General features: G+C 39.3%; 1 protein-coding gene across 1 annotated transcript in view; it reads right to left on the minus strand.

Annotated features, from left to right (window-relative positions):
• TMEFF2 (transmembrane protein with EGF like and two follistatin like domains 2) overlaps positions 1–24,142 on the minus strand; it is a 1,040,676-nt gene that overhangs the window by 553,504 nt on the left and 463,030 nt on the right. The window contains exon 5 of the mRNA XM_073546700.1: positions 1,214–1,310. Coding sequence (XP_073402801.1) covers positions 1,214–1,310 — 97 coding nt within the window. The remainder of the gene's footprint in view (positions 1–1,213; positions 1,311–24,142) is intronic.

Here is a 24,142-nt window from a genome sequence, read left to right on the forward strand (position 1 = left end):
GCTGCCCCCATAAGATGCTCCATATATCATGCCCCCATATGCTGCCCCCATATATTATGCCCCCATAAGATGCTCCATATATCATGCCTCCATAACATGCTCCATACATTATGCCCCCATATGCTGCTGCTGCTGCAAAGAAAAATCAAACAAATTACATACTCACCTCTCTGTCGCTGGGTGTCAGGTGCCGGTGTCGCTGCTGGCTCAGGACCGGGCACCTGAGACATTTACCTCTCCTGCGTACATCGCAGCTGCTCACCGCTATCTGCCACGTCATCTGTCAGTGACATTCAGGCAGCAGAGGGCACGGCGCGCACTAACCACGTCACCGCGCCCTCCGCTTTATGAATGTCACTGACAGAGGACACATCAGACAGCAGCAAGCAGCGATGGAGTGGGGACAGGTGAATATAGCCTATACTTACCCGGTCCTGGCATGGTCTCTGCAGCTCCGTTCTCCCACTGTCTTCCTTCCTGCCTTCAGCAGTCATGTGGTACCGCTCATTAATCTCATGAATATGCGCATATTCATGAGTTTAAAGAGTGCTACCATGTGACCGCTGAAGGAAGGGAGACCGTGGGAGAAGCAGGGGGGCTGCAGAGACCGCACCAGGAGGGGTAAGTATGACCTGACACCCCCGCTCCCCCTCCGACCCCCTGGCGTATATGACTCGAATATAAGCTGAGAGGGGGACTTTCAGCCCAAAAAAATGGGCTGAAAATCTTGGCTTATATTTGAGTATATACGGTATATCTTTTTAAATTGTCTTTTATGTTAAATTTTTTTTATATATGCAAGGTTTACCGGCATTATACTTGACAAGATTCAGAAAAGAAGCCAACAGACAGTCATTGAAATTACAGGACATGAGTTTTTAGTATTTTTTTTCAGTTTTCAATCCTCCAATTTTCTCAATGACTTATCCTGTAATTAATGGTTCTGAGAAAACGGATGGAGAAAAATGCAAACCGATGGATACTGAGTTCACTAAAAATTAAAGGATTCATGGATTGGTCCACTCCTTTATAACAATTTGTTATTTTAATAAATGTACAGCTTCATAGAATCTACAATATAATTATGGATTCTATGAATTAACAAATATGATCTCATTTTCTATAATATATCCAATAACGGATAATGGCATTTACTTATGATAAGATGTGTAAATAGAAAAGGAAATGAGAGTTTAATTGCAGAAAATATTACCAGACATCCTCTGCGTCTTCATCACACTCTGCTCCAAACTGACAGATGTCACAAGTTGATGTCTCCTTTTGACTGGTTTCCCCAGAGCCTTCATTTGCTGTAAGACAAAACCATGAACATGGTAAGTATTGTCACTGTCAACCGGGGCTCTTCTCATCTGATCTTCAAGCTGTAACTGCTAGAACTGAATTAGTCATTTTAATTTATTCTTCACAAAATTGCAGTTTTTATTTAAAAAAAAGAAAAGAAAAGAAAAGGCAAATCTGCAAGAGATCAATTCGCTTTTTCATGCAGACAAGTATAGCATATACTATTCATATAGACAAAACTAATCTGGAAGGAGAGTCTTCCTTGCAAAGCAGATCATTTACCAGATGTCACAATATGGCTCACATACACTTAAACAAATCTCTTACAACCAATGAGCTGACTTTGAAAATCCCTGAGAGCATGGCAAGATTATCAGGAATAATTAGAACTAGCGATGAACGAATATACTCATTGCTTGGGTTTTCCCGAGCATGCTCGGGTGTCCTCCGAGTATTTTGATGTGCTCGGAGATTTAGTTTGTGTCGAAGCATCTGCATGATTTGCGGCTGCCGGACAGGCTGAAAACATGTGAGGAATGCCTGTTTGTTAGGGAATCCCCACATGTATTCATTCTGTCTAGCAGCCGCAAATCATGCAACTGTGTCGACAAACACTAAATCTCCGAGCACGCTAAAATACTCGGAGGACACCCGAGCATGCTTGGACAAACCCAAGCAACGAATATACTCGCTCATCACTTATTAGATATAAAAAAAGGATTATAAAGCTAATCTGGCATGGATTTTCAAAATAAGTTCACCTGCCCATCAGGTCTAAGAGAAAAGCTATGAACTTTGCATTGTGAAGTCTGTTGACAGATTTGCTTTAAAATGTATCATTTGTTTATCATGGTGTATAATAGGTTACTTAACCCCTTAACTCCCTGAGCTTTTTTCAATTTTTCGTTGTTGTTTTTCGCTCCCCTTCTTTCCATTGGTTTTACCATGTTTTGTACTCGAAAACGGGAAAAAAATTCCGGTGAAATTGCAAAAAAGTGAAATCCCACACTTGTTTTTTGTTTGGCTTTTCTGCTAGGTTCACTAAATGCTAAAACTGACCTGCCATTAGGATTCTCAAAGGTCATTACGAGTTCATAGACACCAAATATGTCTAGGTTCTCTTTTATCTAAGTGGTGAAAACAAATTGCAAAGTTTGCTAAAAAAAAAAATTCTGCCATTTTCCGATACCCGTAGCGTCTCCATTTTTCATGATCTTGGGTTGGTTGAGGGCTTATTTTTTGCGTGCCAAGCTGACGTTTTTAATGATGCCACATTTTTACATTCTTTTGATCACTCGTTATTGCATTTTAATGCAATGTTGCGGCGACCAAAAAAACGCAATTCTGGCGTTTTGATTTTTTTCTCGCTACGCCGTCTAGCGATCAGGTTAATCCTTTTTTTATTGATAGATTGGGTGATTCTGAATGCGGCGATACCAAATATGTGTAGGTTTGATTTTTTTATTGTTTTATTTTGAATGGGGTGAAAGGGGGGTGATTTAAAGTTTAATGTATTTTTTTTATTTTTTTTATTTTTGAATACTTTTTTTTTTACTTTTGGCATGCTTCAATAGCCTCCATGGGAGGCTAGAAGCATGCCATAATTGATTGGCTCTGCTACATATAGGCGATGCTCAGATTGCCCATATGTAGCAGATTTACTGCATTGCTCTGAGCGCCGTCCACCGGGTGGCGCTCATAGCAATGTGCCGGCAACAAGTATAGAGCTCTTTATGAGATTTCTGGTTGTAAACGCAACGCGTTGCTGACCCCCGATCACGTGACAGCTAACTTCCGGCTGTTTATAACAGCTGACATGTCTCACCGCCAGAGCCCACCTCAAAGCAGGGGATACTTACCGCTGACGTAGTATTATGTCATCAGTAAGTAAGGGGTTAATAGTCATGAGTGAGTATACTCGTTGCTCGGGTCTCCTAGAGCATGGTTGTGCTCAGCTGCATGATTTGTGACTGCTGGACAGCCTGAATACATGTGAGGAATGCCTGTTTGCTAGGGAATCCCCACATGTAATCAGCCTGTCCAGCAGCCGCAAATCATGCAGCTGAGGCAATGAAAATTAAATCTCCGAGCACGCCAAAATACTCGGAGATAACCTGAGCATGCTCAGGGAAACTGAGTAATGAGTATACTCGCTCATCACTATTACTTAATTGTAAGCAGTTTTGAAGATGCTTTATGATAGGTTTCCTCTTTTTTCCAAAGGGTTAATGGGCTCATTACATCCGCCCACTTTAAGGTCTGGTAAAGTAATGTAAAATAAGGCACCAAAGTAGGAATACAAAGCATAGCTGTTTTGTAAGAATTTAGCTCTGGATTTTGTCAGTATGTCAGTTTCCTGCTGTTTCTGTGTCTATCATCTGTGTAATGCTGTCCATTCAGGATATTCAGACAATTATTTAACTTCAAAAATGTATTGTCAGGAAGAATATTTCTACATTACTGTAATTTAGGCTAATTAACGAGAATGTTAATCTAATATATAAACTTTATGCAGTGACATCTGCAGACTAACAGGTCAATCTCTATTTTCTTGTTTAGTTTTGTCAACAATTCAGATGTGAATATTAAACCATTACATGTACAGTATATGATCCATTCAGTATATAGGTTCTGTATACTATGAAGAGCTAACAGCCATCATTAATCATACAATAATATATTGTGCATATTTGATTTCAAAATAAATGTATTATATAACACAAAGGGTACAAAAGAAATGGCTGTGTGAACGTTAGCATTGATTGACTAACACTATAGAAAGTACAGGGTGGGCCATGTTTATGGATACACCTAAATAAAATGGGAATGGTTGGTGATATCAACTTCCTGTTGTGGCACATTAGTATATGGAAGGGGGGAAACTTTTCAAGATGGGTGGTGACCATGGTGGCCATTTTTAAGTTGGCCATTTTGGATGAAACTTTACAAATGGCCCACCCAGGTGGATCCATTTTAATGGCCCACCCTGTCCTTCAGAACAACACAAACAGGTAACACATCAGTTTATGGTCCAACTTGCAAAAGTCAGAGCTGCAGTATATGTAGATAGTACCTATGAATGTTGTATATGACCATTCTGGTCCATGTGTTGCAACCTTTCTTACTTATTGGTTATTCTTTGACTAACTGGGAAGTTCAGGCAAGACACCCTTATGCTCTATTTACCTCTTTACCTACATATAGGAGCATCACTTTAGATAGCAGTGGCACCTATGTCTGGTGCTTGAGGGGCTCAAAAGTTCATATGTAATATCAAAAAAATACAAATGACCTTTAGTTTATTGGAGGCTCCTATGTTTCCAGTGTGACTTTAAGGGGTGGTCTGGCTCCAAAAATGTATTTTCTAACTATTTATACTTACACTTTAACCACTTTTGCAATTTCCTTTATTAAACAAAGCCCTACAATTTTTTTAATCTAAATGTGATTTTTGGCTGCACTTCCTATGATGTTTTGATTAAGAGTAGTCTCAAATGTGTTGTCACAGGAAGCTGGGGCTGCACTCACTTCCCAAACTGTCCATTACCCATCCTGAAACAGGAGGTCACAGGGGGCAGGACTACTATCACTCACAGCTTCTAGCAATGCCCTCAAATGAGTTATCATCAGAGGGCAGTGCTAGAAGCAATGAATGACACCAGTACCAACCATTGATGATGACTCATTTCAGCATGGTCCTAGAAGCTGTGGGGCAGTGCTAGTATGATTCACTGCTTCTATCTTCACCCCTTGCCGACATCTCTCAGTTTGGGTACCGTTACACTTAGCGATGCACCAGCGATCCCAACAACGATATGGATCGCTGGTGCGTCGCTAAGTGGTCGCTTGTGAGCTGCCACACAGGCAGATCTCACCAGCGACATAGCAGGGGTCGGGGTTCATTACTTACCTGTCAGATGCGGCGATCCTGACGTTCTCCCGCCCGCTTCCAGGCGTCGCTCGTCGGCGCCACAGGAAGTCCAGCAGGAAGCGCCCGACGAGAAATGGTCCAGGACGTTCTCGCGCGATCAGCGATGAGCAGCTGGGGGAACCGGTCGGAGGTAAGTATCAGACATAGCGATATCGCTAGCAATATTGATGCTACGTCACAAAATCAGTGACATTACAGCGATATTGCTAGCGATATCGCTATGTGTAACGGGGCTTTAGAAGCTATGGCAATAGAGAAAAAAGCATAGTGCTGGCGCAGCACTCACATCTGCCAAAGCGTCCATCACTCAGAATCCAGGACATCTTCAGAGGGCAGCGATGCAATAAACTAGTAGGTAACTGCAGCACTGCCCCTGATGACATCCTGTCCAGGAGGAGACATGGACGGTGCTAGGAGTGAGTGCAGCCCCAGCCTACGTGACATCATGTTCAAAAATTCTATCAAACAAAACATCATAGGAAGTACAGTAAAGAAAAACAGGTTTAGAGATTAGTTAGTGCAATAAAGGAAATTGCAAAAGTTGTTAAAGTGTAAGGATAGACAGCCAGAAAACACATTTTAGGTGCTAGACCACCCCTTTAAGTTTGGTCCTTCATAATGAATGCAATTTCTTTCATGACTAGACCAAAGCAATATAAAGACAAAAAAGTAAAATAAGATAACTTTTATTTTATTCTACCAAGAGTTTAATTAAAAAAAAAAACTGCAACAAATACTAAATTGAAAAAAAATGTGAACCTGGCCTTATATTACATCTTCATAATTAAAGAAAAATGATAAAATACAAAATAGTGTATTTATTCTGTTATTATTTTACAACTCAGATGTCACTGTTGTAAAGCATACATGCTTTGTAAAGGAAGAGTCTACATCTTATTGTAACATATTGTATTCTGAAGACATCCATTTTGTACTAGTTTCCATTGAGAGAATAAATATCTGCCTGTGTTGTGAATCATATTGACTATAGCTTTGTTTAATGATTTATGCGCTAGTATTCTAGTGTCCACATCAGCTTTAAGAAAGCTGTTTATCATGTTTACTAGTAAAATTGGGTTTTTGTCATTCTGTTCTTGTCACTTTTATTGACATGAAGATAGTGTTTAAGATGTTACGCCGCCTTATTCACACATAGCTGGTTACAAAAGAGTCAGTGTTATAAAGATCTACTGACAAGGTTTCATCTCACATTTATCAAAGCTACTGAAACACAACATATACACTATAAAGGCCCATGATATGCAGTTTAGTGTTCAACTATTTTGGATTGAATTTCATAATTTAGGTTTTATAGAACAGATGTAAAACAAAGCCATTAAGATGAAATAAAAGTGTAGATTTTCAGAATAAATTTGAGGGGTTTTTGTATATGGGAGCTGTGGGGACCCTTACTTTGTGTGTGGGGGGGGCTGTGGAGGTCTTATTCTATGTGAAGAGCTGTGTTGGCCCTCATTCTGAGTATGAGATGCAGGGGTCCCACAAACTGAGTGGGGACATCATACTCTCAGGTGCAACATTGTGTATGTGTGGTTGAATCTGTGGGGGGATTCACTGTGGGGATACCCAACCCAATGTGTGTATGAGTAGTCATTTTTGGAGCATCATAGTCTAAAATGTCCTAAAATGTCCATAAGAGAGATATTAGCTGGTGAGAACACTAAGGGACAGAATTTGTTCAATTTGAATTGAATTTTGTTCTAATTTTACAAAAATCCTCATTCGCCATAATACAGATTTTTTTCTAATACACTTCTGTGCGGATTCATAAAGGGTAATTAAAAGTTTAATAAATAGAAAAACCTTTATACTCAACTCCTATTTTTATTCATCGCACACCTCTCTGGTCCCTACGCTCTTCACCATCACTCATCCACACCTAGTCGCATCTTCTGACCACTGCCACGAATGCTGAAATCCCTGTGATGGTCCCACGCATGTGCATGCGAGGTCATGTCATGATATTGTCACCTTTCAAGAGCTTTTTCAAAACCTTGCCAGTTGCCAGGCCTCATTAGTGCCAGAAATCTCAGCTCTGTGTGAGAGGCCTAGAGATTTCAGCTCTCCTGACCGGCATCAGAAGATGCAATGATGACCAGACAATTGATGGTGAGGACTGGAGGGGCAGGAGAGTTTAGCAATACAGTGAGTATAAGGATTTGTTTTTTAGTTTTTACATATTGCATTTAAAATGTTCTAGGGTCTGGACATCATCATAAGGGACATTAAATTTTTAAATACAACTTCTTTGTAAATTGAATTTCCTGGTAAAATTCTCGTGAAAAGGCATTTTGGCATTTCAGAGGCTCTACAAATATGACAGAGCATCAATAATCTATCATTGTTTTATTTTTATGTTTTAGCACCATATGCGGGGGCTGAAATTCATTCCAAAAGTCAAATAACACTCCTTACTTTCTGAGCCCCGTTGTGTGCCCAAACATTTTTTCCCTGCTGTATGCGGTACATTGCTGCATTCAGGAAAACTTGTGGAAAAATTGTGTGTTCCATTTTCTCTAAATATTTTAGTAAAAATTACAAAAAAAACTGCAGCTAAATCATCATTTTAGAGGTAAAAAAAGTTTGTTTTAAATTTTTCATTCCTTTTTGTTTTAATTCCTTTGAAGCAACTGGTGGGTTAGCAAACCTATTGATTGGTCCTTTAAAGGTTGTCATTTTTAAAATGGGGTCACTTTTGTGTATTTTCCACTATATAGTACTCTCAACGTCACTTTAAATATGAATAGGCCCTTAAAAAGTAGGGTTTGAAATGTGCTTGAAAATGTGAAAATTGCTGATAAACTTTTAGGCTGTGTTCACACACAGCGTTTTTTTAGCGGTTTTTACTGCGGTTTTCACTATAAAACTGCTATAAAACCGCTAAAAATAAGGTGCACAGTCATTCCTATGCATTTTGCACTTTTTGTGCACATTGATGCGTTTTTTACCGCGAAAAAACTGCATCGCGGTAAAAACCGCACCATGCACATTAATTTTGCGTTTTTTTCCGCGGTTTAGGCTTCTCCCATGCTTTTAGAAACCGCTGCGGCAAAAAACGCACAAAAACCGCCGCAGAAAAATAGGTGCGATTTCTGGGAAGGGATTCAGGTTTTTGTGCAGAAATTTTATGCAACGTGTGCACATACCCTTAATCTTTTAACATCCTAAAAAAATAAAAAGATGTTAGAAAAATAATGCTGGCATAAAAAAGACATTTGGTACATGGTGTTTAATAATTTTTTTGCGGTGTGACAATCTAGTTTAAAAGTAATCTGCCAGCATACCAATGCCCCTTAAACAACCACTATGTATTTATTCTTATGCTAACACCTTCCCTAACAATACCTTTGTATTCTATATTTGATTGCAGTAAATGGCAAAAAACAACTTTGTAAACCCATTTGCAATATGCTAATTTGTGTTAAAGGGAATCTGTCACCCCTTTTTTGAGATATCATATAATGATATCATTCAATTGTGTGTCACATAAGGATTCTCTTAGTACTTTTGCTTCCCCCTGACCCCGCACCTTTCATGCATAAATACCTTTTTTATATCGGTTCAGATGTATGTAAACTGCCACGGTCCGGTTCGATGGGCGGGGCTTATTCAACTGCTCCCCCCTCCCTGTCTTGCTCTACACAAGAAGAAATGCATAGAGCAAAACAGGGAGGGGGGAGCAGGTGAATAAGCCCCGCCCATCGGACCAGACAGCGGCAGTTTACATACATCTGAACCGATATTAAAAAGGTATTTATGCATGAAAGGTGCAGGGTCAGGGGGAAGCAAAAGTACTAAGAGAATCTTTATGTGACACACAATTGAATGATATCATTAAATGATATCTCAAAAAAAGGGGTGACAGATTCCCTTTAAGGCCCCCGTCTCACATAGCGAGATCACTAGCGAGATTACTGATGAGTCACCGATTTTTTGACGCAACAGCGATCTTGCCAGCGATCTCGATACATGTGGCACATAGTGGCAACTGGCCCCTCGCTGGATATCGCTGATCATGCTCAAATGTCCTGGGCCATTTTTTCATCGTCGGCGTCCCACTGGCCAGCATGCATCGCTGTGTTTGACTTCGACGAGCGACCTTGTTGGCGACACAGAACTCGGAAGCAGGCTGGAATTGTTCAGAATAGCTGCTGTGTGACAAGGCACCAGCGATCCTTACCAGGTCGCATCTTTGTCGGGATCACTGGTGCATCGTTGAAGAGATCTGCCTGTTTGGCAGCTTACTAGCGACCATGTAGTGACGCACCTGCGATCTCTACCAGGTTGTATCGTTGTCGGGATCGCTGATGCGTCGCTATGTGAAACGGGACCCTTAGACTAGTCAAAAAGGAATGGGCTTCTCCAGACTACTCATCTCACTAATCAGTTTATTACACCCCTATGTGCATTATGACATGATTTGCAAGAGCCAGTACCCCTGCCAGTCCTTTGAAAATTTTGTGCATGTGGGCGACTATCATCCCTTCATGTTGGTGCACAATGGAGTCGGGTATATGGTCTCAGGCTTAATAGATACACTGCACTTGTCTGGGGGGCACAATCATCCATGCTTACAGTGCTCTCTTTCTAGGTATTGTCTTCGTCTCCTCTGTGGACAGCAGATTACATTGTTATGTGTTTTCCGGACATACACAGTGCACCAATAAAGCTAGGGAACATACACCCAGCTTCATTGTGCAGTGTCTTGAAGGGTTGAAAGTCACATGCACGCGCAATTTGCAGAGAGTTGCATTAACATAAAAATAAATACATAGTGGCGGTTTAGAAAGAATAGGGGAGCTGCCAGGTTCCTTTTAGCGAAATATACATTCAAAGTTTGAAAATTTTAATATTTTCAACATTTTCAACAAATTTCAGATATTTTCATAAGTAGACACAGAACATATTAGGCTAAATTTCCCCCAAACATTTTTTTGAACTGTAAAAGGCCATCAAAGTGTAAAAAACACCCAACCTTTATACTTACATCTCCAGCCCCTCTGCATCACCCATCCGGTACTTGGTGCATCTTCAGATTACCTCCTCCCACACTGACCAGGACTTTCAAACTAGACCAGCACTTTTGACTTTGATGAGTGCTCAGGAGGGTTCTGCATAAGTATGCAAAAGATCATGGCTTTATGTTGTCACGACGCGCATTGTGATCTTGCGTGAGCAAGTGCAGAACCCTCTGGTGCGCCATCAAAGCCAGATTTCCTGGCCCACCATGAGAGGCCTGGGTATTGCAGCACAAGTGGCATTAACCTTAAGATGCAATAAGGACCAGACAGGTATTGGAGATCAGAGGAGGTGCCTGAGAGGTGATTGGTGAGGTGAGTATAAGTATTTTTTTTATTTTGTACACTTTACATTTGTTTTGCAGAGACACCAGAGCATAATAAGGCACATTGAATTCGAGGATAACTTTATTTGGAAATATAATTTCCAGGGAAAAGTCACAGGAATAAGCGACTTTGAATTTTTCCTGATCCGCTCATCTCTAAGAATGACACATAACACAAGGCAATTGGGCATTGGTGACAAATACTTAAACCAGCTGAGAAGGGAAGAAGTTAAAACATCTCCTACTAAATGGTTGAAAAGTTTTGCTGTTTTGCTATTTTGCTAGTTGTGATAAATGATGCCTTGTATGTTCAATATTCGGCTATACACCTAAAAATCTGTACTCTGTATACAATGTACATGGGATAATTCGATTAAAAGCATTCCAGGAAATCATTGTGAGCTTGCCGCTCCACAGGATATATTTTCCCACCATGACATTATGTGAGGTTGCAGTCAAACCTTGCATTTGCTTCCAGTATTATTGCTTTTATAGGAAGCTGCTGGTCTGACTACCTGGCTGAAACTTAGGAAGACAAATAAAAGCATTTTATGGAGAGGATTGAATGTACTCTGGAATAGCTGCTCTGCGAATAATGATCGTACAAGACGACATGACATTTGCGCTTGAAAGAAACAGTCCTTTCCCAGAGATATACAATGCTCCTGATAGCATCTGAGTGTTCAATATGATTAAACCCCTCACATAAGCCAGCACACTTATTCTGGAGCTACAGCAATTTCTTAGACCATTTTTTGCCTTATTTTTTTTTTTGCCTGCATGACTGCAATGATGACTGTTTTTAACATTATTTCTCCCCCTTTCTTTATTTCTGTATTCCAGCTGTGGAGATGAGAGCCTTGATAAACACAGGTATCTCTGAAAGAGTCATTTTCTTGATATTTCCCAGGGCTGCAGAAGACTGATGCACAGGATGTTCATTTTCAGACTTTATTTTAGTAACTTGTGTTAGCGCAGGCATAAAAAACGGTATTTTCGAAGTTACAAAGTTACTTAATTTAGAAAAGAAATATGCATTTACCCCTGACATAAAAAACAGGTGAATAGATTACTAAAATTAGGACACGATCTAGTAGTATAACAGTCGTCCAAATGGCAACCTCACTTTTGGAAATATATAAAAGAACTGATGGAAAAAGTCTTTCACATCCGAGCTTCTATTTCCATTTTCTATTACTTTCCAGGAACAAATAAATAGAAAAAAACCTCACATTACCAGTACCAACACTGACAGATACCAATAGCACCAAATATAGCCCTTTGGCATAATGGTGTTAGTTGGCTTTCCATTATTGTGTCCATCATTTTACTAGACATAATATATCTGTTTGCTGCACCATTTATAAATTATTTTAGTTAAAAAATATGCAACAGATGATCTGAAAAGAGCTCGCAACGCAAATTTGAACATAGCCTAAAATGTCACTCCATGATATTGTGCTGCAAAGCCTTCTCTAAAATAAAGGATCCTATTTCCCGTGGTTCACTAAGCCTCTATGTAGAATCACTGGATAAAGTCGTCAATAGTTTACAAATCGTGGATTAAAAGACAATATCTTCTCACAAGACCGTGAAAATGGAAAATATATATTTTTTTGCTTGACTGTATACCAAGAAAAACTTACAATGTGCACCAGCTGATTGGGAGGATAAGTGGACTGATCTAGTTCCAAATATTTGTATTGATTTATATTATAGTAAGAGAAGATAAAGTAAGAATGGGGCAACATAGTAGAAAAAAAATGGGAAATTAGGCGGGGGAATGAATATATGGGGAAATACAGGTGCATCTCACAAAATTAGAATATCATCAAAAAGTTAATTTATTTCAGTTCTTCAATATAAAAAGTGAAACTCCTATATTACATAGGGTCATTACAGAGTGATCTATTTCACGTGTTTATTTCTGTTAATGTTGATGGTTATGGCTTACAGCCAATGAAAACCCAAAAGTCATTATCTCAGTAAATTAGAATACTTTATAACACCAGCTTGAAAAATGATTTTAAAATCCAAAATGTTGGCCTACTGAAATGTATGTTCAGTAAATGCACTCAGTACTTGGTTGGGGCTCTTTTGGCATCAATTACTGCATCAATGTGGCATGCCATGGAGGCGGTGTACCTATACCAAAAGATGACATAGCTCCCCAAACCATCACTGATTGTGGAAACTGTTTTATCAAGACCAAAGTCAGCGCAGCCGTCTACCGGGAAATTTTAGAGCACTTCATGCTTCCCTCTGACAACAAGCTTTTTGGAGATGGAAATTTAATTCTCCAGCAGGACTTGGCTCCTGTCCACACTGCCAAGAGTAGCAATACCTGGTTTAAAAACAACAGCATCACTGTGCTTGATTGGCCAGCAAACTCACCTGACCTTAACCCCATATAGAATCTATGGGGTATTGTCAAGAGGAAGATGAGAGACACCAGATCCAACCATGCAGACGAGCTGAAGGCTGCTATCAAAGCAACCTGGGCTTTCATAACCCCTCAGCAGTGCTACAGGCTGATCACCTCCATGTCATGCTGCATTGATGCAGTAATAAAGGATCCTCAAGCAAGTATTGAGTGCATTTACTGAACATACATTTCAGTAGGCCAACATTTTGGATTCTAATATCATTTTTTCAAGCCGGTGTTGTAAAGTATTCTAATTTACTGAGATAATGACTTTTGAGTTTTCATTGGCTGTAAGCCATAATCATCAACATTAACAGAAATAAACACGTGAAATAGATCATTCTGTAATGACTCTCTATAATATGAGTTTCACTTTTTATATTGAAGAACTGAAAAAAATAAACTTTTTGATGATATTCCAATTTTGTGAGATGCACCTGTAATACAGAAAGCAGTATATATAAGTTTGATCAATCAGCCTAAGAAACATATTTTTGAGACAATCTGATTATACAATTAATATTAAACCAGACTCATCAGTTTGTATCAATCGACTAATTGAGGCCGGTTTCACATTTGCGCTTTATGGCGCAGCGACGGCCTGCGCACGGCCGCCGCTATGCCCCGCCCCCTGCTGGCTCCCTGCCCGCCCCATCCGGTCATCACCGCCTACTAGCGCACATGGACGCTTGCGATCTGCGCACCCTATCTTTAGCATAGGGTGCGCAGATCGTGCGCTGGCCATGCGCTAGCAGGATTTTGCCGTGCGCTGCGCACTATTGAAGGTGCGCCGTGTGTGCCGAAATGCAACATGCTGCGTTCGGCGCACACGGGCGCACCTTCAAAAGTGCGCAGCGCACGGCAAAATCCTGCTAGCGCACGGCCAGCGCACGATCTGCGCACCCTATGCTAAAGATAGGGTGCGCAGATCGCAAGCGTCCATGTGCGCTAGTAGGCGGTGATGACCGGATGGGGCAGGCAGGGAGCCAGCAGGGGACGGGGCTTAGCGGCGGCCGTGCGCAGGCCGTCGCTGTGCCATAAAGTGCAAATGTGAAACCGGCCTTATACGTAGTTTTGGAGTAACGTTATTTATCCATAAGTTTCACCTTAACAAATATCTCTTAGTTTGTTTATCCCTTACTGCAAAATTGTATTGAAACATGTTGTGTATCAAAATTCTATCTATTATTTCTGTTATATTAAGTGGACTGTTCTGATAAATGGCCAGTTTTTATCATCACATTGTGAAATATTTTTTTTTATTATAAACTCATGCTGGCAATGTGAACAGAAGTCAGATTTATTACAGTGAGCAATTTATAACTTAAAGAGTAACAGTAGTGTTTGTTAATTTACATTTCATAAATCAATAGCACACATGAAAATAAAAAACTTTGCAGTATATCTTATCAGAGAAATCGGCTTCTTTTTCTTTCAGAAATGATCATTCTTTCTCAAAATTGTTAATTCACGGGTAAAATCTGTATTCAGTGAAGATAGAGTATTACATTACTGAGGTAAAAAATGGCTCTTATTATTGATGAAATGCTAAGTAGACCTTGGGGAGAAGGAGGGAGGAGCTCTGCCAGTAGCTCCTCCCTCTTCCCATCTACATAGAATCTCATCAGTAGTAGCAGCCATTTCCTACCTCAGTAATGTAACAATCCATCTTCACGGAATACAAATTTTACCTGTGAATTAAGAATTTTGAGAAAGAATGATCATTCCTGAGAGAAAAAGAAGCAGATTTTTCTGATGAGATATATTACAAAGCTCCTTATTTTCATGTGTACTATTGATTTATGAAATAACAATTAAAACAATGAGGATCTTTCTCAAAATTTTCATGTTGAGCTGGACACATGACATAATAGTGGATACAGAGTGGAATTAATTATTTTTTTATTTCACTTATTTGTTGCAGAGATATAACCAATTAAAGTATTTGCCACCTAATGAGATAACTTTCCTTAAGGGTACCGTTACACCTAGCGATGCACCAGCGATCCCGACTAGCGATATGACGCAGTCAGGATCGCTGGTGCATCGCTAGGTGGTCGCTAGTGAGCTGCCACACAGGCAGATCTCACCAGCGACATCGCTGGGGACGGGGGTCGCTACTTACCTGTCAGACGCGGCGATCCTGCATCCTCCCGCCCGGCTCCACGCGTCGCTCGTCGTCACAGCAGGAAGTGACCGACGAGGAATGATCCAGCAGCTTCTCGCACGATCAGCGATAATCAGCAGGGGAGCGGGTCGGAGGTAAGTATCACATGCAGCGATATCGCTAGTAATATCGCTGCAACGTCACAAAATCGCAGTGTGTAACGGGGGCTTAAGTCTAAATGGGTGTTATTAGATATTTTTCACAGGGGGTATCAACTTCCTCTCACAGAAAAAGTTTCTATCTGATGACACACACTTGGAGCTAACATACCTAAGCTCATTACATGTCAATACCTTGATAGATACAGCGGGGGAAATACGTGTTTGATCCCTTGTTGATTTTGTAAGTTTGCCCACTGACCAAGACATGAACAGCCTATAATATTAAGGGTAGGTTAATTTTAACTTTGAGAGATAAAATATCAAAAATAAAATCCATAAAATCACATTGTATAGATTATATATATTAATTTGCATTTTGCAGTGAGAAATAAGTATTTGATCCCTCTGGCAAACAAGACTTAATACTTGGTGGCAAAACCCTTGTTGGCAAGCACAGCAGTCAGACATTTTTGGAGCTGATGATGAGATTTGCACACATTTCAGAAGGAATTTTGGTCCACTCCTCTTTGCAGATCATCTCTAAATCATTAAGATTTTGAGACTGTCACTTGGCAACTCGGAGCTTCATCTTCCTCCATAAGTTTTATATGGAATTAAGGTCTAGAGATTGGCTAGGCCACTCCATGACCTTAATGTGCTTCTTTCTGAGCCACTCCTTTGTTGCCTTGGCTGTTTGTTTTGGGTCATTGTCTTGCTGGAAGACCCTGCCACAACCCATTTTTAATGTCCTGGCAGAGGGAAGAAGGTTGTCACTCAGGATTTTATGGTACATGGCTTCATCCATTCTCCCATTGATGAAGTGAAGTAGTCCTGTGCCCTTAGCAGAAAATCACCCCAAAACATGTTTCTACCTTCATGCTTGACAGTGGGGATGGTGTTCTTTGGCAGCATTTCTCTTCCTCCAAACACAGCGAGATGAGTTAATGCCAAAGGCCTCAATTTGTCTCATCTGACCACAGCACCTTCTCCCAATCACTCACAGAATCATCCAGATGTTCACTGGAAAACTTCAGATGAGCCTGCACATGTGCCTTATTGAGCATGGGGACCTTGCTTGCACTGCAGGATTTTAAACCTTTACGGTGTAATGTGTTACCAATGGTTTTTTTGGTGGCTGTGGTCCCAGCTGCATTGAGATCATTAACAAGTTAACCTTGTGTAGTTTTAGGCTGATCTCTCACCTTCTTCATGATCAAAGATACCCCACGAGGTGAAATTTTGCATGGCGCCTCAGATTGATGTCGATTGACAGTCATTTTGTATTTCTTCCATTTTCTTACTATTTTACCAACAGTTGTCTTCTTCTCACCCAGCGTCTTACTTATGGTTTTGTAGCCCATTCCAGCTTTGTGCAGGTCTATATTTTTGTGCTAAGTATCTCATATGTTTTTTCTAAATTCCAAAAGCCAATATGCTGTTAACATTTCATATATTTCATATTTGATATGCCTTAATGCAATTGAGTGCAACCATTTCCTTATTTTGATACGTAAGCTGTTTTTGGTATGCACCTATTCAGATTAGGATGTGCAGTCAGTTTTTTTCTGTCATAGCCTAAATCTTACACAGTCCTTACCAAACTTTTTGTGACTTAGATCAGTCATTGCTCTATATAAAACCACAAAACAAAAAGTGAATGGACTCATTGCTTCAAGGTTTTAATTGGAGAAATTGATGACCAATCTATTCTCCAAAATCAATGCCCAAAAGAAAAAAGTGACTACCCTCAAATATGAATATGCAATTTGGCAGCCCAAATTAGAATCGTTGGAGGCCAAATGTCACCACCTTATTACATACCCTCTAGGCAAATCTCTCTACCGATCTCAGAACCAGCCTTCCATTCAGAGCAAGGTGAAAGACATGAGCTAAGACCAAACAACACCTGAGTTTAAATCCAAATTGTTCATTGTGTTTACCATTTATTCAACAATCAAGTTTCCACAACAGACGCTCTGCTCTCACAAAATTTTTCACATGTTGAATTGGGGAAGATACAATCGTATGTGTTGCATAAACACTAATAGACTAAACAAAACATCATCCTTATGTAGCTAATAATTTAACACTCCAACACGACATAACTTTCCCTAAACCTGCAACTTAATGCTGTTATATGACACCTGTCAGACAAGGATCTGGATGACTTAGGGTACCGTTACACCTAGCGATGCACCAGAGATCCCGACCAGCGATATGACGCGGTCAGGATCGCTGGTACATCGCTAGGTGGTCGCTAGTGAGCTGCCACTTAGGCAGATCTCACCAGCGACATCGCTGGGGACGGGGATCGCTACTTACCTGTCAGACGCGGCGATCCTGCGTCCTCCCGCCCGGCTCCACGCCTCACTCGTCGTCACAGCAGGAAGCGCCGCAGGAAGTGGACGACGAGGAATGATCCAGCAGCTTCTCGCGCGATCAGCGATAACCAGCGGGGGAGCCGGTCGGAGGTAAGTTTCACATGCAGCGATATCGCTAGCAATATCGCTGCAACGTCACAAAATCGGTGACTTTACAGCGATATTGCTAGCGATATCGCAGTGTGTAACGGGGGCTTTATTCTCCTGTGGTCACCGGCCTACCAGATGAGAATAAAGAAAATAAAATGTCTTCCAAGATATGATTTTTTTATATGAAATTTCTCAGTGCATATCTGCTCAAAATGCAGCATGCTGACCTTCTATATTGTTTATGAAAATGTCCATTTTTTTGGGACTAACTGCTCCTATCTTGTCCCTTTACCATAGAATGGGTACTTTTTGGCATTTCACCAACTGATGCATAACTATCTGCAAGAAATAGTATACTCTACTTGATTATAGCAAAAATTGTTCTTCTAAATCTCTGCAGCTGCAAGAAAAGTGATTTTACAATGGTAGATTAGTACTTCTTCAACTTTACGCAGTTTCTTTGATAAATTTTCTCATGCATTCCAAATAGATTGGATAAAAATCTCAGTATCTAAAAAAAAGATTAGGCATATTTTTTAGTTCTAGAGGAAGTTTAATATTCTATCAGTACAAATGATTCACAGATTAAAGTCTCTCTTCATTCTTTGTATCCAAAGCAACAAGTAATAGGAACAGACTAGAGATGAGCAAATAAATTCGAGTGGTTAAAAAAAAACGGCAAACTGAAGAAAACCATTATAAGCCAATATGAGGAAGGAGGTGCACTGGTCCTGCATGTCACTCCTGCTGTGCACCTACCTATACCTAAGGATGCGAGAGATGGCGCCCATGCTCATGTGTTGACTGCCCCTATGCTTTTTAACAGCCCTATAGCAGACGTATAGTAAGAAATAGGGCTGTTAAAGGAGCAAAGGGCCAGTACACCTCCTACCTCACATCGGCTTAGTCTGATTGGTTATTATTTAAAGCACAATTATCATAGACACTGTTAAGCTATGACCTAATTGTTTAATGTTCTAGGCATAGTACATTTTGGGTACCCTAGGCAATTAGCTATATCACTTCTAATGATTGGGCATTGTATTTTAGGGCTCATACCCATATGTGAGAAAAAAAAGGTCCATAATCTGGACCAAAAAAAAAAGTATGAGTGACATGCGAGTACAATGCGATTTTTACACCTAGCATCCTATATACATCCATGTGCATTGCGATTGCTATCAGATTGGAATGCGAATTTAACATGAACTTTTACATACAGCAGTTCTCTATGTTATTTACACATCGCTTTCAAAGGAAATATTCCTTAAAAAACACCCACACATATATATATATATATACATATAATTGATAGATGGATAGAAGAAAAGCCTGTGTGTGTATAGTAAAATCACACTGACCAGTTAGAATACAATAGATAGAATTGATATATACACGTAGAATACATATTTATATGTCAGTGACACGCACATATATATGTATATATATATATATATATATATATATATATATTGCATAGCGAGATAGAAGAAAAGCCGGTAATTCATCTGCCGGGTTCTGTAAAACCACTGCAGGAGCCAACAGGATAGAAGAGATGGTTTACATACAGTAAATACATACAGGATAGGTAGATATATAGGTGTCAGTGACAAATACAATTAGTATAGTGTGTGTGGAAATATACCAGCCTATGTCCTGATTTCTTTTTTAGCCCTATGGAAGCATCTATCCTTCTTTGCACGTTGTGTTGCACTTTTCACCTCTGGGGTGGGTATATAAAAACAATTTTTTTATTAAACTTCATAAAAGTTATATTTTAGAAGGGTTTTTTTCAGTTAGCTGTTTATTGTTACTCTTCTATACATCCATTTATGTAAGATTGGTTAAAAAAATAAACAAAATCTTTACACTCACCTCACTGATCCCTCTCTGGGCCTCTCTGTTACACCCATTCAGTCCTAAGCACGTCTTCTAATACCCTGCTGCTTTCATTGGAATCTTCAGTCCTCTTGCACTGTGCTGGACTTCTGTGAGTCATGTCACTGAGATAAGCTCTGCGCAGGTGAGAGGGAGATCACACAAGACATATTTATGACATGATGCCATTCGTCTCCCACATGCCTGAGTAGAACCCTCCTGAATGAACACCATTACCCCTGGAAATCAAGCACAGTGCGAGAAGATCAAAGATTTGAATGTGAATGGAGGGATGGGAAGATGGGTAGAAAAGACTGGATGGGTGAAAGTGAGTATTTGAAGGGTGTGAGTGGTTAGCAAAGGGTGAGTGTAAAATTTTTTTTTTATGTTTTTCACATAATATGATTACAAATTTGAATCTTGTGATAGGTCCTTTTTTGCGCATGTCTTCACATGCTGGATTGACCATGAACCCTAAATTTCCCTCCCTCCCCTTTTCCCTACTCACTGGCTTTATTTTTCTCCTTTATGCCTTAAAGAGCAAGTAAATAGCTTAGGTATAAATTGCTAAACTAAATATTGAAACGCCTATACAAACATATTTCCTTAATGTGTAACTTTGATTTTGTAATGTAAAATATTTTCCTTTGAATATATTTATCCTGACTGGGAGGAGAAACCCGACTCTTTGGTAATACTGTAAAATAGCTGGAAAAAAATTAGTGGACACAAATAACAAGAAAGTACAATCTCCACATCTAACCCTCAGCAAAAATTGTGCAAAGGCCCTATTTTAAGTATTTACATAACAAGATCCATTATGTCTAAATCTAGCAGACAATAAATCTTCTGCCTTCATAGCCTGCCATCTTCCAACATATCTACAGAACAAATATCTAGTATCTGATTTCATATATGTTCACTGTCTACACACCAAATACTCGAGAAAAAAGCCTCTTCCAAGGTCAAGCCACAATTTTATTTTATTTTGCTGTTTCACACTGTCTACAACAGCCTACTACCTGAAAGTTTTTGCTTGTTTCTGTTTTACCTTTTACTCAAATACATTATTTGTACAATATGGCATCTGAGAATATTGATGAAAGTATAGCCTACCTTTACAATATGAATTTATAAATTGATCAAGACATGAAACTGCATTATTGATGAAGAACAATCACTGGATGTCTGAAATATGAAATAATATGTATGTCCTAAGGGACTATCTCATAGGTTTTGAGAAATTTGAACTTATTATATTAAGTCAGCAATTTCCAGTTGACCCAGCATTGCCCTTTCTAAAGGCCCAGTCACACACAGCAATCTTGCTAGCGAGATCGCTGATTTTGTGACGCCAAAGCGATCTCACCAGCGATCAGGGACAAGCCCCCCCGCCGGGTATCGCTGATCATGCTTTATCGTGCACGGCCGTTTTTTGATCGCTGGTCTCCTGCTGGTCAGCGCACATCGCTGCGTGTGGCAGCGGGAGCCAATGATCAGCGAGGCTCCCAGCACTCTAAGCAGGCGCTGGGAGCTGGTCTCTAAGGTAAATATCGGGTTACTAAGCGTCACGCGTCACTTAGTAACCCGATATTTACCTTAGAAACCAGCGTCCTCGCTGGTGCTGATCGCTGATGAAGCTGCCTATTTGGCAGGTCTCCAGCGATCATGTAGCGAGGCACCAGCGATTCTGACAAGGTCGTATCGTTGTCGGGATCGCTGGTGCATCATTTAGTGTAACAGGGCCTTAAAGGGAAGTTTTTTAAGGCATCTACTTAACAAAAGATTTAATCATCAGATCAGTAATATGATCCAAAAGAGTTTGAAATCATCGTAATAGATGTCTAGTAGAGCGGACCACGTATATTTTGTTCCCGAGAGATACTTTATATAAACTACACTGGGAGTAATTAGGTAGACAGGATTGTACAGTTACAAAAGACACAGTTTACAATGTTCTAGATTACTAGAATTGAATTGCCAATTTGACATTGCATAGAATCAATATACCCGTTGGCCACCATTCAAACTTAAACGACTGCCTCGCCAAGCTATTCTGAAAGTAATTGTAATTTTTATTAGCTCTGCTCAAAAAGACTGAGATGTTACCCAAATCACTGGCACTAAGACAGTTGTCTTCTGTCACACACTGACAAAATGCCAACAATTGATCACTTAAGTTAAAAGGTGGCGAGAAAGTGCAAGTATTTTGAAATTCCGTAGCAGAGGGATTTTTGTAGTCATTTCGCTTTGATTTTCATAATAAACTGCTTCCTAAATGAGCTCAATAATTTTAGGTATACTCCAAAGTAAACCTGTACTTTATACAGGCTGGATTCCTTTGTTCAGCCTTGTACCAGTCACAGGTCTATTTTAAGGTTTATTTGACAGATTGTTGTTATGTAGCATATTGTTACACAATCATTGATTTGTGAATATATTAATAGAAAACACATACCCCTCCATATCTATGAAAACGACAATTAATAAAATATATTGTGTCATTAGAAAATGACATTGTTTAGATAAGGGTTTTGTGATAATTAATTAATTAAATGATTTATTTATGTTTTTTTAATCTTCTAAATCACAATTCATAGTACTCTGCCTATTAAGCCTAACCCTAGACTCATAGATCCTGTGCGGTATAGAAGACTTTTCCTCAGTTAATATCTTAACAGACAGTAAAACAATAAAAAGTTACAACTCTACGCACACTAGATAATACCAGACTCATCATTCACATTAGGTAATGGTCAATGACTTTTTTCCAGCTCGGAGTATGACAAAAAATACTTTTATGGAAGTAAATGAGTCGGAGCCACTCTATTGCTATCTACAGTGTCTTCAAAAAGTATTCATACCTTGTGAACTTTTCCAAGTGGGAACAATCAGTTTCAAACAAGACTTAGATTTTTTTTTTTTTAAATAAAGCAACGTAAATGATAATAATATGTACATATATAAAATTATTTTTCTGAATTTTGATCCATCAACATGTTCTTTACGGAAAATTAAGTCATTCACTATGGATGTACTTATCCCTCATTGCCTTAATCCTTTCCCATTCAGTTGTCGAACTTGATTGACATGTGTTTTTTTTTCCAACCATATTAACTATGCAACTATGTAACATCTGACCACTGTGACACATTATTGCCAGGAACAATTAAAAATATGTTATGATTTGTCAGATTTTCCTGAAACTTGTGGCAAGTTTAGAATCACCGGTATATTTGTGGTTTTTACATCTTCTGCTGCTAGGAAGACTCAGATTCAGCACTACTATAAAAAGGATTTTTGCAAAAATAGGATTTTATTGTGCACTTATCTGCACTGCATCTACAAGACTGGTATATATTGGAGTATACAGGACATTTTAAAAGCAGAACAAATGAAAGGAGTGAAGAACTAAGGAAAATGCAATGTCCATAATGGTATTGAGTACTATAAAAGTGAGAATATAAGAACAGGTGACGTGATTCTATTCCCTGGGAAATGGGTTCAACCTTTGTGCGTTAAGTTGTGCTGTAAATCTTTCTGCTATAATCTTTATTTCTGCTGTCCGTATATACCGCATAGCACGAGCCGTTGGAAAATCTTTTCATTATGGCAAGAACACCTCTTAATCACAGTCTTCGAACATCATTATTTTACACTCTGTACTTTAAATTGCTCAGTTACAATGTGGATGTGCTTGCTCTAAAAGAGAAAAGATCAAAACGAAGGCGGATTCAGTACCTGGCCGATCAGAGACTGAGCTCAGAAGAATACAAAGAATCAACTGGCCATCTGGAGGTGTGTATTTCTTGAACAAACATAAAAAAAATGAAGATATATGTTTGAGAGTTAGAAATAAAAGATATATTTCTAGGACAAAAACAAAGCTATTTTGCTCTGTGTTTTATTTGCTAGATTGTCTAGGTTTATACATGAGCTAGAGAAGAATGCCTTTTGGTATCTGAAATGTTTCATTTCTTGATGGAATACCATTGCCTAAACCTCCATCTACCACAATCAATAAGTTTACAATCAATTTAAGAGTAGAAATCACTTCTATGATTAGACCATTGTCATGTGTAACATGACACATCCTCTACTGTAGTAAACTATCGTTTAAATCATAATTACAGCAGAACAAATCTTAAAAATAAACTCCTGTATATCTCTAAGAAGCTAGGCGTAGCAAAACAATGCCAATTTCAAAATTGAATTATTTTCTTAGATTTTTTTTAATACATATTAGCATAGTAACATAGTTAGCAATGATGAAAAAGACATTTGTCCCTCCAGTTCAGCCTATATTCCGTCAGAATAAATCCCTAGATCTACGTCCTTCTAAAGAACCTAATCACTGTAAGATACAATATTGTTACGCTCCAGGAAGACATCCAGGCCTCTCTTGAATCTCTCAACTGAGTTCGCCAGACCCACAACCTTATTGATGTTGTTGTGCCAGTTACTTATGTGAAGGGTTCATGGCACTCCAGTAAATACTCACCATT

This window comes from Dendrobates tinctorius, unplaced genomic scaffold (assembly GCF_039654945.1).
Source record: "Dendrobates tinctorius isolate UK_male_01 unplaced genomic scaffold, ASM3965494v1 ptg000150l, whole genome shotgun sequence".
In the NCBI taxonomy this organism is placed as follows: Eukaryota; Metazoa; Chordata; class Amphibia; order Anura; family Dendrobatidae; genus Dendrobates; species Dendrobates tinctorius.